The sequence below is a fragment of the Passer domesticus genome, chromosome 2 (assembly GCF_036417665.1).
Source record: "Passer domesticus isolate bPasDom1 chromosome 2, bPasDom1.hap1, whole genome shotgun sequence".
NCBI classification, from domain to species: domain Eukaryota; kingdom Metazoa; phylum Chordata; class Aves; order Passeriformes; family Passeridae; genus Passer; species Passer domesticus.
The window spans coordinates 71,901,379-71,920,551 of NC_087475.1; the positions used below are offsets into that span (position 1 = coordinate 71,901,379).

Consider the following 19,173-nt stretch of genomic DNA (forward strand, 5'->3'; position numbering starts at 1 on the left):
GCCATATGTGCAGGGGAGAGCAAATAGGGAAGAACAATCAATACATGAAGGTGAAGGCTGACATTCAGAGTGGCCTAAAAGCTGGGATAATGGTTCAGTGACAGTCTTATGTAATTCAGAAAGGACAAGAGCAAAATCATACACCTGGAAATGGAGAACTCCTGGTTATAGGACAGGGTGGGACTGCCTGGCTGGGTCTGATCTGTGGCAAAGGCCCACAGTGCTGGTGAGCAGCAAGCTGAGCATGAGCCAGCAGTGACCCTGGCAGCAAAGGGCCAGCAGCAGCTGGGCTTCCCTTAGAGACTGAGCAATGAGATTATGGCCCCTCTCTTCAGGAGTGTCTTCAGCAGAGGCCACCAAGATGGGCAGTACCTGGAGTGCCTCCACTGTGAGGAAGGGGAGAGGGATTTGGGCGTGTTCACCCTGCAGCAAAGGTGGTTTGGGAGGACCCTGACAGCACCCTGCCAGTACCTACAAGGATGTCATGGAGAAAATAGAGCCAGGCTCTTCAGCGTGGTGCATGACAGGAGAACAACTGTCAGAAGCTGAGATGAGAAATGCCAGCTGGAGAAGTTTTTCCTGCTGATGATACCCAAACAGTGAAATAGTAAGGTCATGGTGTCTCTCCTATATGTGCAGGGTTTCAGGACCAGACTGGAAAAAGCTTTTTGTGACTTGGTCTTAGCTCATAGCTGTCTCTGCTTTGTGCAGAAGGTTGGATTAGAGACCTCATGAAGTCCCATCCAACCTGAATTATCCTGAAAAAAAAATTACTTTAGTTGTTGTTAATGTTGCTTTTCTAAAAAAGAATTAATTTAGAGTTATAAATTTAAAATTAATTTAGATTCATTGAAATGTAGCAGTGGCCCCCTAGGATTTTAGATACAATTCAAGGATCAGGAGCATTTTGAAACACTCCAGGGTTCTTTCTTCACTTATGCTATATAGAGAGAGGCTTAGTTCAGATGAAGGCACATATAAGTTTCTGCTGGATTTCTTGAACTTATTCCATATGTAGAAATACAATTATTACAATTATACATTGGTTTGTGAAACATAAAGACATTTTATTAAATTCTATGCAGGTAGTTTTTTTTTTTTTTCCAGAGTTATGAAAAGACCCAAGCTAACTAAAAATATGAGAAAAGGAGAAAGTTTTGGGCAGATGGGCTGACTAATAGTTTTCTACTACAAAAGAAATAAGGCTTTTCTCTTCCTCTCTTTTCTCTCCCCTGACCCTGTCTCTTTTTCTTGTCAGATTCTACCATAAGCAAACTTAACTGCTATGCAGAGAACAACTTGGGTTTATTTTCAGAAGTTTTAATGAGTTAAGACAGCCCACAGAGTGGTCTGAAAAGCACAGATGTTGGCAGAAAGAGGGAGGTGATGAGAGACTGTTGACAGGAGTAGAGAACAGGACCCTTTCTGGCAGTCTTGATCTGTTAGGTTGTCTCATTGGATTTCCTCATTCCACTTTTAATGGGTAAGAGCTGTAATTGTCAGGCATTTGTAATTACTGTTGTTAAAAGGCTTTAGGCCTTTTCCCACCAATATCAATGAAATACAGCTGTTATGCCAGATCTTCAGTTGCATCACTTGTTTCTGTTAGAAATTACTCTGTAGCAATATGACTTTTTTTTTTTCCCTTGTATTAGGTGCGAGAAGCTGCTTACAAGATTTTTCTCCACTCCAACTCTCAGCAGCTGGCTCGACTGGAGGAGTTGCTTGCGAGCAGAAACAGCCTGGCACAGCTGGTTGGCTACGACACCTTCGCCCACAGGGCTCTTCAGGGAACAATGGCCAAAAATCCAGGTAGTAAGGCATGCATGGAAGGACATGCTGAGAAGTCCATCATGTAACATATCAGATCAAAGGTTATTCATTTCTTTAGCTAAGTTTGCACATACTTCATCCAGTGAAGTGTTTTATTGCAGTTATATTTTGCTGTATGCCATACTCAGTGGTCACTGTAAATAACAGTGGGAGGATCTGTGTTTTGGTTCAGAATTGATGCTCACTCCTTAGATTATGAAGGTATCATTATCTCAGCACATAACAAAGTAAATGGAGTACTAAATTCTCTTGAAATAATGTCAATGGAGAAGTTTGTTAAAAAATCTAATGGAATTTTTGTTTGGAATAGTCTCATGTAAGTTTAACATCCTTTAGGGAAAAATAATTTTAATATTTTTTCCATTTTTTCCTTCATTCTAGAAACAGTAAGACAATTTCTGGAGAAGCTTTCTGAGCAGTTGTCTAAAAGGTATGTCTTTTTCACAAAGTTTTTTTAAACAATACTCTTTTTTTCAAGAATACAGGGACTTGTGTTAGTCAGTGCTGCTTATTATGTGCTCTGATGAAACAAAAACTAAGACTTCCCCAAAATTTTGAGAGAAAGAGAAAGCTGTGTGCTTAGAATAAATTCTGTGTCTGTGATCAGAGAACACCCGGGACTGAATGAAGAAGTGCAGTTAACAGGAAACAAGAAGACCAGGTTGAAGTGTAGAACATCTCTCCTGGTCTTCTTGCCATATGCACAACTCCATATATTTTGCATCTATAAACAATTTTCCCTGTTTGTCCTTCTTGCCACCCTGAGCTCCACACAGCACAAAACTGTTTCATCACTGGGTATAAATGGGGTGTGTTGTAAGAATGAAAATGCTTTTGAGCTATACAACCACAGGAAGAGGGACTGAATTTGAAAGTACCTGAATGGCAGAAGCAAAGTGAAAAGGTTTCTCAACTGTTGTATGTGGGCCTGCCATTTTATCTGGTCATTTGGTATAGTACTGTAAATCTCTGATGATGGACATTTTATTAGGATGCAATATTATCATGCACTGTATTTCACTGCTCAAAAATCTTTCATTAACATTTTCATAATAAAAATATTTTTCAGAACTCAAAAAGACTTTGAAATGATGACAAAGATGAAAATGAAGCTCAATCCCCACAATTCAGTAAGTTACATTTCCACATGTGATTGTCTTTGTTTCTTTAAAAAAATACAGTATAAGGTAATCATGTTCTACAATTACTTCTACTTTAGTGTACAAGATGTAGTAGAATTAGAAACATTCTCTCTTCTGGCTTCAGATGCTTTCTGACTACTTAGTTGCTGTATTAAAACCAAATACTGAGTATGAGAGAGCTGTTGGTTTATACAAAGTGATACTGAAATAATCAAAACATAAAGCAGTGAAAGGGAGTATCACTTTGCTTTGAATTAATTGACTCATTTGATGAAAAAAGGCTCTTCTTTAGGTTAGATTCAAGCTCAGTTTGTATACTACATTGAATGTATCTTAATGCTGTACATATCTAGATTTATCTTTTTATTTGAACTGAGTGTATTTCTTGAAATCTGGTATGAGGTCCTATCATATAGTTGAATAAGAAGACCAATCTTCAAGAAATGTTAAAAGGTTATGATATATCATATCAGGTTATGATATATGATGCTATTTTTGGTTTGAGCCCTAACTGTTTCACATTTCTTTTCAAAATTCTCTGACTTACTGAAACTGCAAAAATACTCAAGTGAAACAGAACTTTTACTTTGGGTTCACTTGTTGTCTGTTATTGTAATTATAAGCTGGAATTCTCTTTCAGATGTTGATGCCATGGGATCACCCCTATTACAGTGGAGTCCTTCGTGCTGAGAGGTAAGCTCCTTATGTTCATGATTGTAATGTAAATGAGTGTCCTTGCAATAAAGACAAAGAAAGTCCTAACATAAACAGAATTTCTTTCTTTGAAAATGTACGTCAATATGAAAAGAATAAATATTATCTTATGGGAGAGTTGTTTGTAATATTTTCTAGTTACTGCTGGAATCCCTGTAGAAGCTTTTGGCTCCTGTGTTGTTTTGCAGGGAAGTATTGGCCCTCTTTGAAGATAAAAGAGGACAAAGCAGTTTGAGAACAGATAGAAAATCCTAATTCTTGATTTGCTTTTAGTTTGGGTTGTAGTAATGTTTAAAAATAAATTTTAAACACTAAATGCAATTCAGCTTCATATTTTAACTTCATTATGCTTCTGACTGAATGTGCAACTTCATCCTCTTTTGCAGACTTGAAATAGGAACTTCTTCCATAAATCTTCACTGTTTATGGATAGAATTCATTCTTACCTCTTTTGCAAAGACTGGGAAATAAATCCTTTACACAGACTTAAATAGTGCGCAGGGCCTTTGCACATAATGAGATGTCAGCTGTGAAAGATGTAAGCCCTGCATGTTGCCTTTATTAGATCAGCAGCAGTGACCTTTGAGGTTTCTCTTGCAAAAGATAGTTGAAAGACATGCTGCTCTCCCAAGGGAGTTTAGAAAAAAATTCTTCCTTCACTGCAGATTTACAGTTTTTTGGTTTTTAAAAAAACATACACTAGATGTGTCTGATTAAAATTGTAGTTCACTCTGGATCAGAAAACTGTGGTAGTATAGACATGGCATGAAAGAATTGCCAGCAGCTGGCTTGGTTGTTTTCGGAACTGGTGTGTGCCATAAGGGTTAGAGCATTAGGTGTAGAAGGCACTGTGTTTGTTACTTCTCCTGGAAGAGTGTCTTCTGATGCTGGTTGTCCTTAGTCTTACTGTCCTTCTTAGATCTCGTCATGGAGCCAACCATCTCATGATTGAGTTGCTGATGATCACAAGTAGATTATTCTGCTCTTTTTGGCATTAGAAAGAAAAATATTTCCTTTCCTTGGGGGGCTTTGTAAGAGACCCAATTAAGTTACCTTAAGAATTGCATGGTGTCTTTGTGAAGGGAGAGCTGCAGGTAAAACAGACCTAGACATTGGCAGTGTATCTTTGCTATTTTTTTTGTATTCAGGCACCAAGTCTGGAAGTTGGATCAGTGTGAAGAGTCTCCTGAATCTGTGTAAGGCTTCCCTGATTACAATCAGGATTGGGGCCCAATGTTTTTCTCCCTCCAGCTTGGGTAGGACTGTTCGTTTCTGGCAGATATACAAGGATCTACAAGACGGGGAAAAAAGTAATTTTCCTTTCCATTGTGTGCAGAGCTGCTTTGTTTTAACACAGGAGTGTAGATCTTTCATGGTCCTGTTTTCTGGATAGTTGCCTGTCTATGGAAAAAGTGTTTGGTCTAACTGCCTGAACAAGGCTTTACATTTATTCTGCTCGTATTGTGGATGGTTAACAGGGTACTGGACAGTGGATAATCAGCTCTGAAAAGTAAAACTCACTACTCCCCTGCATAGTCTAAAGGACTGTGCTCTATGAGTGAAACTAGGCAGGAGTCTGAGTGTTCATACAACAGCCAGAGGATGGGAATGTACCTTGTCATGTCTGTGCTCTAAATGCCCTGTTACCCAAATGGGAATCTCCTATCCTTTATCTTGTATTTGTGCTTACCTTGTTTGACCACATCCCTTCCTGAATGCCCTGTGGATGCTATGGTACGTTCAGTTCAGCACTTTTGTAACTGAAAGATGAGAACTGTATCTGTCACTCAAACCTTCCTACTTGGCTGGAGTTTGACTTTTGGCTATTTGTTGTTACTGTCTTCCTAACTGAGCCAATTATCTCATAGTATTAAATTATTCATCTAAGGAAAAGTGATGTTGTTTTCCTTGGTTTGTTGGTTGTTTTTTTTCCATGGGAAAATGATGGAATGCTTTTTTTAAAAAAATGTTGTTTTTATTTTTTTTTTATTTTTAAGGTCAATAAATAATTTATTTTTACTTCTGTCTTATTTTATTTTGCATTTGGAATCACAAAATATATTTTAAAACAAGATGCACTTAACTGTCATACATTTCTGCTGTTCTTTGTTTGGTCTATTACATTTTTTTTTTGTTCTCTGAGGGTTTCTTTCTTTCAGAAGAAATGTACTTTTAGCTTCAGTCCTTTAACAGAAATGCTGTGGTTGTAGTAGTGCTGTGCACTTAGCCTGGCTTACGTATTTGTCTCTCATGTTTTGGGACTCAGTAGTAGTTTGCATGGTAGGTTTTTGTATTAGGAATTTCTCTTTTCTTCTGCTTAATAAAACATTTTTGTTGAAAGGGAAGCAAATGTGTGCTTTTGGGTATTCCTTTTGGACTACTGTTGTCACTGTGGCTCCAGCTGAAGTACAGACTCATAATTTTCTAAGTATTGTCAGGTAGATAAGATGCAGGTTATCTTTACAAATGTAGGTATAAAGACAGAGACTATGGGGATTCAGTTCTTGATTAAGTAACTCAGCACTAGGGGGTGCAAGAAATATTAGATGGGACGGTGTGTCTGCTGGAAAATGGTTACTGTTTCTTAGTTTGGCCTATTCAGCCATTCCTCTTTAGTCCTCCAGATTTTGACCGGCTACATCTCAAATGACATTGAAACTCATGACATGTTTTTAATGTGACTATTTAATATTTGCAGCATGTTGTGTATTTTAAATTGATATATTCAGTCTTTACTGTAGCAGTATTAAGGAAACAAATCCTTCACCAGATTTCTAATAACTAGTTCTAAGAGGCAGATGTTTACTTGTGAAGGGTGCAGGATGCCCTCATGCGTTTGGGCTGTAGAGTTTTGATGCTATTTGCTGTCGCCTCGGGTTGGTTTTTGTCACTTCTTTCCCCGCGTTACCGACCGTCGCTGCTGTTCTGTCCCTGAACAGCAGGAGGCGCTCCAGACTCGAGCCGCAGCGTTGCGGTTGTTCTGCCTGAACCCGGCCACAACAATTTTGTTGCTGTCAGCTTTCACCAAGTCTTTTCCCTGGAAACTTGATCCTACTTCAAAAGTGTAAGCCTCCTGTTGATGGGAACAGGATATTTTCCTTTTTTTTTTTTTTTTTTTTTCTCCAGACTATGTTAAGTAGCCTCTCTGGCTTTAAACCTACACTTAAGACAGTGTAATGCTTTTGTAGCGAAGTTTAAGAGGCAGGGAAAATACACGTTGGTATAAATGCACTTTTAAGAGAAACAGGAGACAGAAGTCTGAAATTCATGGTAGTAGCGTCTTAAAAGAAGATAGAGTAATTAGGAGAACCTCAAGAATTTTGGCAGGCTAGGGGTAATAAACCAGTGAATGCTAGAACATGCTTCAGCGTCTAACAAGTAAGAAGATGTCTAATATGTATATTATAAAAATAATAATGTTGCATTTTAGTGCAGACAAGTACCCAAGTATTAATTAAATTGCATTACTTCTCAGTAAGTGCAGCTATAATTCTCAAGGCCCTGATCTTGCAAAGATGTGGTAGTCCTGCTGACTTCTTCCAGGTCAGAGAAAAAAACACAACAGAAAATTACCACAAAATGCTGTGAGAGACTTTTTGAGGTCAGCCATTTGCCTTGAAGGTAGGATTGACTGTGTTTAGTCACTTCTGACAGAGGTGCAGAACTGTTCTTGAGAACCAGCAGCAGTGAGCTTTGTGTATTTGGTATTGACTTCTGTTTTCTTAACCTGTGGTTCTTGCCAGGCTGGGTTGACTTCACTGGCTATAATTCACTGTTAGGATTTTTGCCAAAATGTCCCAGATTTTATTCCACTTGAAGCTGTGATGTGCTTGCAGAGTACTGACTCTGTGCTAGTCCCTTTCTTTGGGACTGCAGAAGGGAAATAAGACCAGCCTTGAGGATGACAGATCAGTGCAAAAATAAGTTTGTTTCCTGATGTGTAGGAAAGAGAAGCCACCATGACAGCTGCAGGCGTTTTGGATCTTGGGGTGCCAGTTTAGCAGAAATTAGGAATAAATCACCTCCTTTCTTGATGGGACGGTACATACTTTGCTGGCTTTAGGGGAGGGTGGGCAGCACTTCTGGGTTTTTTCAGAGGGGTACCAAGGTATGAAAATGTGACTGGATGTTTCACAAGTTCCTAAAAGCTACAATTAATATTGAGGTTTGCAAGTTACTAGGAAAGAAACTTGTTCATGGCTGCTTTTTGTAAAATTATTTTTAGTTTTATGAAAGACTCTTCTCTCTTGGGAATGCCATGTGGAAGTGTAGCCCAGACCCTTTGCAGAACATGTGAGAAAACTGTCACTCTGTTCAATTTGAATGCTGAAGTAGAAATGTAATGCAAAATGTAACTAGGAAATCTTTCAACCAGATTGCTCAGAGAGGAGGAGAACTATGTGTAACAACCTATTTATAAGAAAGGGAGGGCATGCCTTCTCTTAAATCAACTGATGTAGGTATAGAAAGTCCACTTTAACTCACCACTCACTAAAGCTGGTGGATTAAGCTTTTTGGAGGAAAACCTGGAAGTTATTGAAAAGCATTGCTGTAAAGCAGAATTCAACTTTCAAGAATTATTTCTTTACTGAAAACATTGTGGAAGAACAAAGAAATTGCTAAGTTGCATGCAGTGTTGATACCAATATTCTAAAGTGCCCTTTGACCTCCTCCAAAATATTCTAGGAAGCACAATTAACAGAAAGAAAAAAGGAATGTGAAATACAGGTGCTATTTTATAGTTGATGAGAGTACAAAGGCATTCTATTCTTTTTATTATTGCTATTATTTTTAAGAAATACAGAGTCTTCTATAAATCATTGTTCAGAGCCTCCCTTTAGGTAAAGAATTAAGTTTCATAGTCTGGCATGTAATGAAAATTGGAAGGGGTTTTCCTTGTCTTGATCTTTTCAAGTTAACCTGAGGGGTTCATCTCACTTTTATCTTCACTAACAAGATCTTCTCAAGTTTCTTTGAAAGTTTTGATGGGATCTGTTTTATTAGAGATAGCTAACTTTGTCATCTGTATTTTTGTGGATGTCAACAGGATAATAATTTTTATCACAAAAACCCCCAAAGAGGTCAGGATATATCAGGGACTACATATAATAGCCACTGATAAGAATTTTTGCCTGGCAGCTAATTTGCAATTGTTAAGAGTCTTAATGCTTGTGTTCTGAAGAACAGTGATCCTAATTCAAATATCCCTAATGTTCAATTTTATAAAAAGCATTCTTAATAGAGTAGATGAAAGTCATGTTGCACAAAACAGTCTTAGCCTTGTTCCATAGACACAGCTTAAATGAAAGTGATTTTAGGAGTCTGCATTTTATTTAGACTCAGTGAAGTCATAGAAGCTTAGAAATAATTATTTATAATCACATACTACATCTTTGTTTCTCACAGGGCCACAGCCTTTTTGTTTGAAGCCTGCTGTTCTTGAAGAATAACCAGACTCATTGTGTCAGTTAACTTCTTTTTATAATAGTTTTTTTTAATTGGTTTGGCTACTTTACTTCTCTTAAAAATACTGCTGGGCTGCAAACTGTGAAAGTGAAGTGTCTGGATGTCTTAAATGTAGCTTATCCTTTAATAAGAAGTAGGAATTTACATTAAAGAAACTACAGCTTTCTTTGATATGTCTACTTTTGTTAGGAGGCTACTGAGGTTTCTCTTGTAAAGTTACTTAGCTCACATTCTGACGGAGTATATGAGAAAATTTTCATTCTTTCTTGGGCTTTGTTATAAATACAAATGCTTTGGCATTTGAAATCAGATGTTTGGAGTGAATTAAGTTACTGGAACATGCAAAATGAATACAGAGCAAACCTATTATGTTCAAGTTTGTGTCTCAGTCTTTTACAGTTTTCGACATGTAAGCGTGAGAGTTATGCAATTTTACAGGAGAAACAATTAATTTGAGGTTCATTATTACAATAAAAGGGACATCTCTGAGTCTTAATTTTTATCTTTCTTAAATCAAAGAAGCTTAACTGAAAGTTTGGCACAGAGGAAAATATTCTTTTCCATTGTAGAGGAGTTCATATATGTATTTGTTGATGCTGTTACTAATTTGTGCAGGGTGAATGTGTGTTGGTGTCCACTTTTTTTTTTACATAAATGTTATATTTCATACATCAAAACTAAAAGCTACCTTTTAAAAAAGATATTATTAATATCTAGGCATGTACAAAATCCTTGATTTCAGGAAGTCTTCTTTTAGATTAAACATTGTGTTTTCTGATGGGTGTGTCTATGTCTGTAACGGATAGAAGTTTTGATATTTCCTTTTCCTGTTCTTCCAGAATTGCATTCAGATCCTTGAAGTTTCACATAATGGCTTAACAAAATTTATGTGCTTAAGTTCAAAGAGAGTTGGGAAAATATTTTTGTAGCAGTGCAAATTGCAAATATCAAAAATCAATCCATACCTGTGGTTTTTTTTGCTGGGGATACACTAGAGGAAATGTTATATAATAGGAAATCTTTCTGACTGGAATATACACTTCTCTGCAAAATTAACACCATCTGAGATCCATCTCTTTTTCCTGCATTTTCAAAGGCATATTCCCATAGAAAATACTGTGCTCTTCATCCTTTTTGGATTCAACTATACAACATGCAGTCCAGTCAGAGAAACCTAAGTTCCAGAAAGAAGCAAGAGCTCATAGCTGAGCCCTAGACATGTGCTAGTTCCCTCTAACTGGTACCTTATGAAGCTTGAAAGTGTCATAATATTTGTGTGTGCCCTTCTCTGATGCCATGGGCATCCTAAGGTCCAGAACTCACATTTTAAGCAAAAGGGTATCCAGGCTGGGTGTTTGATTCTTGCCCTGGCTTGCTTAGCTGCCCTGAATCTTTTTTATTCCTTAGGAAATGCTGTAACCATGTTTCCATGTGTTTGCCAGCTTTGGAGACAGCAGTACAATATTTTTCTGGTGATCTTACTCTGCAACGTGCAGAAGAGTCTGTCTGCTCTTCTGGGGCTGCAAATTACAGCATGCAAGAAAACCTGTCTTCCAGGTCTCCTTTGCAATAGTTATTGTCACTAAATTCTGTCTGTCTCTAGAACATTAACCTTTCTTCCTAGTAGCAGTAACCCTTAGCAGAAGTTTTACTGGTAGCAGAGTGCCTGTTACTGTAGTTCAGTGTGGGTCATGATAATTTCCTTTCTGATTTCTTTTCCCAAAAATACTTGAGTGCACTTCCTGTTGGAGATAAAATCGTAACTTGTCTGAATAAATGTGGAGGCCGCTTGCCAAAGAGTGTGCTCATAATAAAGCAGCTGCTTCTTGCAGTTTTATTTCATTTTTTTTTACTATTTGTTTTAAATAGAAGGCACAAAGCTGTACAACTATTCAAGCTCACAATTGATAACAGCTTGAAAATTGTGCATAAAGTGATTCTTAGAATGGTTGCTGCTTTAACTTGTAGTATAATGAAATAATTGTATGCACAGTAGGGTCATCAACATTTATTAACATGTAGATTATGAAGGTAGCTTTGCTCTGGCTAGTGAGCATTTCAAGGGCAGGCTAAGCTAAAGCACTTTGGAAGTTTTGCTCCTTTTTCTGTAGAGTCAGTCAGTATCAGCTAATTCATTGACTGAAGTTGTACTTTCATTCTGTCGATTGAAAAGTAATGTGCAGTGGAATCCCAGAATCACAAAATTGTTAGGGTTGAAAGAGACCTCTGGAGGTAATCTAGTCCAACCCCTTGCCAAGGCAGGAGTGCCTTGGTTTTGGTAGAGTTTGGTTGGGAGGCTTTAGTCTGCATTTACAAATACACTTGGTTTCATGTATGAAAGAATAGGGATCAAAGAAGCACCATACACCTGGGATAGAAGATGGGGAACTTTGAGTTTTCCCTTTAGCTTCAGGAGAAATTAATTTTACAGTCTTGGATCAGCCCTCAAAAAGGCTCTGCATCCTACACAAACAAGTTCTGTCTTTGTTTCTGGGCAATTTAAAATGCTAAAGGAGTGTATTGAGAGAAGACTTAATCTTAAAGTTTTATGTGGTCTTTTACAAAATCTGGCCCAGGTCAGAGTGTGTTTTGAAGATAGAACTTGAGACCCTTGAACAGCATGAGAACTTTCTTTGAAAGGACTGAGGGAAGAGAAGTTTTGATTGCTGTCACAGTCCCAGTCCCCATTGCTGCGAAAGTTGAGCTACCATGTTTTCAGTTTGACGTGAATTTGAATGCCAAAATAGTGTGCCTGGGAAATGTGTTCTTGCAGTCCCACTAAGACAACGAAGCTGTCAGTAATGGAGATTGGGTAATCATTTGTTAGCTAACAGATGCTTTTTTTTCTTGTCATCTGGAAACAATGAAGTTGCTAATGACTGCTACCATTTGAGTGTCTGAAATCAACCAAGAATCTTCAACCAGGGAGCATCTACTTTGTGAACTCTTCCAAATACTGTTCTACCCACACCCATATGTCATATTTAAGTTTTAGAGATCTAGTAGAGATTGCAGCATTTCCTGTTCTGTTCATTGAGTATTTTTCTTTTTGGGGAAGGTTCAAATCTTTCCATTTCTTCGCTTTTCCCCGTTGTCCTCTAATCTTACCTAGTGTTACACCTTTTATTTTTCAGTGAGTAGCATTAAATCTTGAAGGTGGGGGCTCAGAAAAGAGTCAGTCATATGCTTGCTCTTGCCACTGAAAGGCAAGATCATCTATCAGTAATAATTCCAGGAGCTGAGGTTTTTTGGTTATAGAACATCAGTTTCAGATAGCTGAGGTTTCAGCTAATTGCTGTTCCTAAGTAAGTCCAAAGAGAAAGTTTTCCTGGAATCAGTGCAAGTATTGGGTTAGGTTTTCTACACTTAAGAGTTGGTTGTAGTTAATTTGTGAAAATAGAGTTCATGTATGAGGTAGGACCAAATTCAAAACTTGGGAATTGAATCTGTGTTTTGGTGTCTGGAATGATTACTGCTTAGTGGGTATAGACTGGTATTTAGACAAAGATTTTTGAAGATGTATTACACACTTTTTGGAGGAGTAGCTTTTTTTTTTTTTCACTACCCAGTACTCATTTTGAAGTATTATTGGTTATTATAATCTGATTGTGATAATTGCACTTTATTATGGGTTTTAACCCCTTTCTGCATAACTCCTAGGACATTGCATTGGCTAGCAAACAGTGGATGCCAGATAACTCAAGGTATAGTAATCTCTGCTGACTGATGCCAGAAGTAAGTTAAGTATTGAGTCTGTGGCCTAAAACACTAGTGGTATTTGAGGATTTTTCAATATCTTCAGCTTTGGTTTTTTTTTTTGCACACTGGTATAATAGGCAAAGCATAAATTGACAATTGAGATCAGAAGTAGAAACATTTTTGTTTTGGCATTCTGTATAAAAAATGTTGTTTTTCAAAACTTTTTTCAATTTTCCATTGGCAAGAAGAACATTAACACACATCTTTCATTAAATGTGGGAGAGGTTTGATCCTGGCAATGTACTACCAGAAGGGACTGACATTAACTTTGTGTAGTTTCTAGTAAAGTGGTTGTTTAGTCAGGACCTCATTGTACTCAAAATGTCAAGATTGTGACATCTTCAAACATTAGCCAAAGTAGGGGGCTAGTTCTTCTGGGGAGTCTGCCTTAAGGCATTATAGTCTGTTACTACTATTTTTCTGGGGGGGTGGATAAGTATTATGTTTTTTTCAAAGGACAAAACTATTACAGACTGACTTCCTGCCACCACCCCACCCCCTCTCCCCACTTTGGACAGTGACAGTATATTACAAAGTATTTATCAGAAAGCCTTCTTCCCATACTTTTCATCCTGGGGTGGGGTCATGGGGACATTGTGCATGTTCAAGGAGTGCTGAGAATGAGAAGTAGGCATTGATTTTTCCCTGCATATATTAGTATCAGCTGTTCTATCCATGAAGAAATAGCATGGCTTTCTCCCACTAGTACATATCTGTGTATTTGACTGAAATCAAATTAAACTTAGTTTCCACTGGTTTTTTCCACCCCTCTAGTAAACATATTAATCCAGTATTTCAACTGAATGTGGTAATCGTTTGCAATTAGTATGAAACATTGGCTTCCTCTGATAAAGCTGGAATCTCTCATACTGCAGCTGTGTGCTCTTAGTCCTAGGTTCCATGTGACATCTTCACAAAGTAGTTGGAGTTGGAAATTTTCTCTGGAGGTCATCTGGTCCAGCCCCCTGCTAAAGCAGGGTCTCCTAGGGCTGAGTGTCCATGATCATGCCCAGGCAGCTTTTCAGTGTCTCCCAAGTTGCAAGACTTTGTAGCCTTTAAGGATAACCTGTGCCACTGCTTGCTAATCCTCACTGGGGAAAAAAATGTTTGCTGACGTTAAGATGCAACATCTCATTTTCCATTCTGTGCCTGTTGCCTCCCCTCCTGTCACTGGGCAGCACTGAGAAGAGCCTGGCTTTGTCCTCTTTGCACCCTTCCTCCAAGCAGCCACTGTGGCACTGATCACCCTCTGGGCCCTGCCATTCAGGCAGCTTTTTGTCTGCTCATCCAGCCCATACATTGACAGCTTCTCTGTGAGGATCTTATGGGAGACAGTGTCAAAGGGCTCACTGAAGTCCAAGGAGGTGACGTGCACTGCTCTCCCCTTTTCTGCCACGCCAGTTATTACATCATATAAGGTTGTCAAGCCATTTAAGCATGACTTGTCTTTGCTGAATCTATACTGACTGCTCTTGGTGACTTTCTTGTCTTTCATGTACTTGGATGGAAACTGTTTCCAGGGTTAGCTGGTCCATACAAAAAAAAAAATCCTGCTCTTTAGAAAATTCTGAGCAGTCTTTACACATCTTTCGATTTTTCTTATTTCTTGTGTAAAAGTTATCTAATTTCATGAAATGTTTTCAAGGGGCTGTTCTTTAATTTCTTATTATTTTCATGTTCTCTTATCCTGCAGCTGAACTCACTTTTGGGAGTAACACATTTTAATTTCCTGCAGCTGTGAAAATCTGATGTTTTGTTATGAATGTGAGCTCTTGGTAGTGTTAAATTTTGATTTACTGAAGTGTGTTTGTAGTACTGTATCATGTGTTTCTTTCTTTAAATACCTTGTATGCTTGCCTCTCTTCTCCCACTAGGCAGGGAGGAAATAGCACAGGAATCCTGGATGATACTGGATGTCTGGGGGGGAGAAGAGTGTGCAGGCTTTGCAAATAAATGTAGATTTGGCAGATTGAAATGCACTCAGCAAAAAAGTCCTGCAAGGAGCCCTTGTGCAGTGAAGCCACTTGAGCTTGTCTGTGGTGTGTATTGAGACAGTACTTTAGTAGCCAGATATTAGTTAAATAAGCAAATATTTGAATGAGAAATTGAAAACTCATCTTACTATTCATAGTGGCATGTAGGATGATAGCACAAGATTTTAAAGTAACATGACAAAAGCTGGTTGTAAACTGTTATGGAGGTTGTTATGATTTGCTGCCAAAGAACGGGGCGTTTTAACTGGTCTTGTAGTCTGTATGCAGGGAGAGCTTCAGAGCAGAGTCAGGAGGTCTGAAGCACTTAATGGTGTGTTTCAGTTTTCATGGTAACAGCCTGGCCAGAAGGCAATCACTGGGTGATTCTATAAAAGTGTGGAGACATCTGAGATATACCTGCTGAAGCTTTCCAAAAAGGGCCGCTGTTGAAAGCATTGCAATTCTTAGGAATTACTGAGTTAAAAATTCTTATTATATTCAATACATACCCTGTAATTCTGTATGTTAGGGTGGAAGGGGGTAGTTCTGTGTGTCAGTCAGTGTCCTTTGTACTCCAAATTTCTGTGGCTTGTATGAAAAGTAACTCATCTCTTCTGCTTTCTTTTAGAGACTTGCTTTCAGTCTTTTTATCTAACTTGATCTAAAGTGATTTATATCATGCTTATTCCTTGGGTGTAATGACTTTCTGAGTAAGAAGGAAAACATGTACATGGAAGTGTACATTGTGTGAATTTAAATGTGAAGTTCTTGAAAAAGTGTCAGTATGGTAGAGGCAAAATCTGCTTTATTTTCTATGTTCTACTATAGTATTTTAATAGAATGGAATACACTGACTTCAGTGTGTGTGGTGTGAAAATAAGCAAAATCTTGTACCTCACCGTATTGTGGCTTAGAGGAGTAACCCAACCCTGCTGCGCCTCACAGCTCAGTGATGCCCAGCAGTGAATCGGAGCTGCAGTTGTAAGCAGCCCTTTGGCAAATGAAGTGTCCCCAGTGGGCTTCTTTTTCAGGTCTTCTCTGTGGGAGTGGGAAGGAAGGAAGGAAGAGTAGGTTTATGGGTAGGGTCTAGCTGTTTCTTTCACAGCTGGTCTGTAACTAAGCCTTTTGATCCCAGGCCTTAAAACAGCATGGTTCTCATCTTTGGTGTCCAGCTATTGTAATCTAGCTGATGCATGTTTAAATTTCAGTGACTGTGGTTATCTAGAGGTAAGCAGTCTTTACTCTCAGACCCTCGAAAATGGTATAAAATAACACTTGGGCTTTGTGTGTGAAATGAGGCAAGAATATTTATTGCCATTTGAGGTGCACACACACCTATAAGCAGATTCTACTTCTGATTTTGCTGTTGTCTCAAAAGAGTTTTGTGGTGCTGATCAGCTTCTGAAAGGTGTAATTTTGCAAAGGATTTATTTGCTTGACACACTTGTAGTGTGTTTACTTTTTAGGATCAGAGTCTCTCTCTCTATAAGGGAGTGTAAGCCCTTCTACAAACTGCATACATCTCTGAACTCCTTTTTGAATTTTTTATTCATTCTGTTTATGTGTGTGCATGCAGATGTATGATGTCTTCCTCTCTATGAGTGTCTTCTGTACTACAGCATCTTGAACATAGTTGGTTGAGGTTAGGCTCAGGAAGCTATGTTGGCCATGTTTGAAATCCATGTTGCATACTGAAATTTCCAGGTGGCTTGCAGCTGTAAGATATTTTCTACATGGTTCAAGAGAGTCCCCAGAGCTTGAGGTGTGATTTTTGTGTGGGAGGTGATTGTGTCTCCTTGGTGTTTCTGTTGCTGCAGTGAAAGGCAAGACTGCAGAGTCAGCAGTGCTTACCAGTTGGTTTCCTGCCCTGGCTGGGGATTTGGCTTACACCACAGCCAAAGCCAGCTTGTTTTTCTGATCAGTCACACGATACAGCCTTGGCATGGCAAAGGCACTTGAGTGCCAGTGGCCTCTTGAGTATCAAAAGCCACTGCTTGGCCACCCATCATGTTGCCATGGTCTTTTGGACTACATGTTCACCACATTTCTGAAAATTTCATTTCAACATCTGTTGAATTTGGTACCCAGATTTGAATTTAAGAAAAATTGAAGTACTGCAAAGCACTGTGCCTGTAACTTGGTTTCACTTGAAAAATAAAGCCAAACATGCTCGCTGAGGATCTTTGGGCTGAGCTGGTGTATTTTGTGATACCCTGTGGCTTGAGGGTGAGTACTGTAGTTTATGTAGCTCTGCTGACTGACTGGTTTGGGATTCTTGTATTCCCTTAGGTACAACATTGATCCTGGCTTGTACTGTCCATTTTTCTCTCTTGGGGCATGCATGGAAGGTTTGAACTCTTTGTTCAGTCAGCTCCTAGGGATCTCTCTCTATGCTGAACAGACAAAGAGAGGAGAGATTTGGTCTGAAGATGTTCGAAAGTTGGTAAGTATTCATGTTCCCAGCATCTGAAACCAAAGGGAAGAGAAACAAGATAGTGTGTTCCTGTGAGCTATGAATCAAAAAAAAATTACTTGGATACCTATCAAAAACACAAACTATTAGTCTAATTTTAGTTGAAGTTAGACCTCAAGAGCTTTATCACCTCTTTAAGTGCCTTTTGGATGTTTGGTATTTTGTGGCCTTTTAATAGCCCTGTGTCAAGGATGCCTGAATCAGAAACAGTTTCTGTTCGGAGATTATTGTTGCACCTTTCTGAATGGGCCCTGTTAGTTTTCATTTCAATTTGTAGATGACCATAGATGCCTAGAATGCTGGAGGTGTGTGTCCTAGCTGTCATGTGTCTGCCTCATTTTTTAACTCCTTAAGTAATCTTAACTTTGAGATTGATTTTTACTTTTATTTTTCTGCCCTCTTTTTAGGGGAGGGTGGAAATCAAAACCTGGGCAGTAACTTACTAATCAGGTTCCTAAGTTCCTCTGTTGTTTTCCTACATTTATTAATTGCCAGATCGTCTCCACTGCTCTTCTATCCTCAGCCTCCAGCAATATCCTCCACCCTCCTTTATATACTGTGGGTCAATTTATAATTACTCCTTACTCTTTCTATTTTTATTTCTGTGGTAAATCAGCTTCTGTTTGTCATTTGTGGGCTTTTTTAACACAGAAAGTACTTGTAATACTAATCTGTGACTGGCTAGTTTTGAGTGAAATGCAGAAATGTCTGTAGTTTGAGATACAAGATACAATTTTGTCCATATATTTATTTTCAATTAAAATTAAGAACACATTTTATATTAATTATTCCCAATTCATTTGTTATTTCTTCATTATAAGTCTTGGGATTTGAATATTAGGTCTTCAATTTGCATGTTATCAGTGCTTTCAGTATGGAAATGATACTCTTTTTTTTCTTCAGGCTGTTGTTCACGAAACTGAAGGTTTGCTAGGTTACATCTATTGTGACTTCTTCCAGCGACCTGATAAACCACACCAGGTAACATTTATGATCTGACTTCAGCTTGGGTTTTGTATAAGTAATGACCGTAGCATTAGTGCTATTTGCATTTAATATAAATTTGGTAAAACTTGCTTCATTTTAAAATAAATTTAAACAGGGAATGTCTGTAACTTCATATGTGGGTTTTAGAGCAAGCTTTCATTTAAAAAAAATAACCCAATATGCTGAACTCAGACTCTTTGTGGTACAGAATAACGGGTGCTAGAAATGTTTAGAGAACTCTAGAGAAATGGTAGATATTTAAACACTTGTTTTCTGGCCTACTGTTTACAAGTAGAAACAATCTGACATTTATACTTTCTAATCTGTACACTCAACTCATTTTTATTCTAAATTCTCTTTAAAACTGTAGATGGTTCTAACTGTTGTGGCTCAGTCACTACCTAGTGCCAGTATATTTGTAATAGGATGCAGTAGAGTAGACACTTCACTCAGTAGAATCATCTGCAAATTACCACCTTTAGTGAGGTGATGAATGGACAAACTTTACATTAGTTTCATATATAACTCTTTTGCTAGTAATTCACAATATACTAGTGGTGCTGTGTGGTATATTTTGTAAAAAAGTTACTGCTGAAGGTTGAGGAGAGAATTTAATCTGTTTATTAAGGATTTGACACATCAGTAAATTTCTTGTCGCTAGTGATACCTGTTAGAAAGTTTGAATGGTTTTGATAATTCTAAAACATAAATATATAATTTTATTTTCTAAAAGCCACACAGCCTTTCCTTTATGGAATAAAGTAATTTCTTTATTAATTTGAAGTATATGGTAAGGATGGAGAAAGTGTTTTTCTATAGCAGCACT

At 38.1% G+C, this 19,173-nt stretch overlaps 1 protein-coding gene across 2 annotated transcripts in view; it reads left to right on the plus strand.

Moving 5' to 3' along the window:
• The window catches only part of MIPEP (mitochondrial intermediate peptidase), a 65,404-nt gene that overhangs the window by 10,484 nt on the left and 35,747 nt on the right, over positions 1-19,173 (plus strand). For both annotated transcript variants that reach the window (XM_064409204.1, XM_064409205.1), the window contains exons 7-12: positions 1,656-1,812; positions 2,215-2,263; positions 2,903-2,963; positions 3,616-3,668; positions 17,177-17,330; positions 18,264-18,341. In XM_064409204.1, coding sequence (XP_064265274.1) covers positions 1,656-1,812; positions 2,215-2,263; positions 2,903-2,963; positions 3,616-3,668; positions 17,177-17,330; positions 18,264-18,341 — 552 coding nt within the window. The remainder of the gene's footprint in view (positions 1-1,655; positions 1,813-2,214; positions 2,264-2,902; positions 2,964-3,615; positions 3,669-17,176; positions 17,331-18,263; positions 18,342-19,173) is intronic.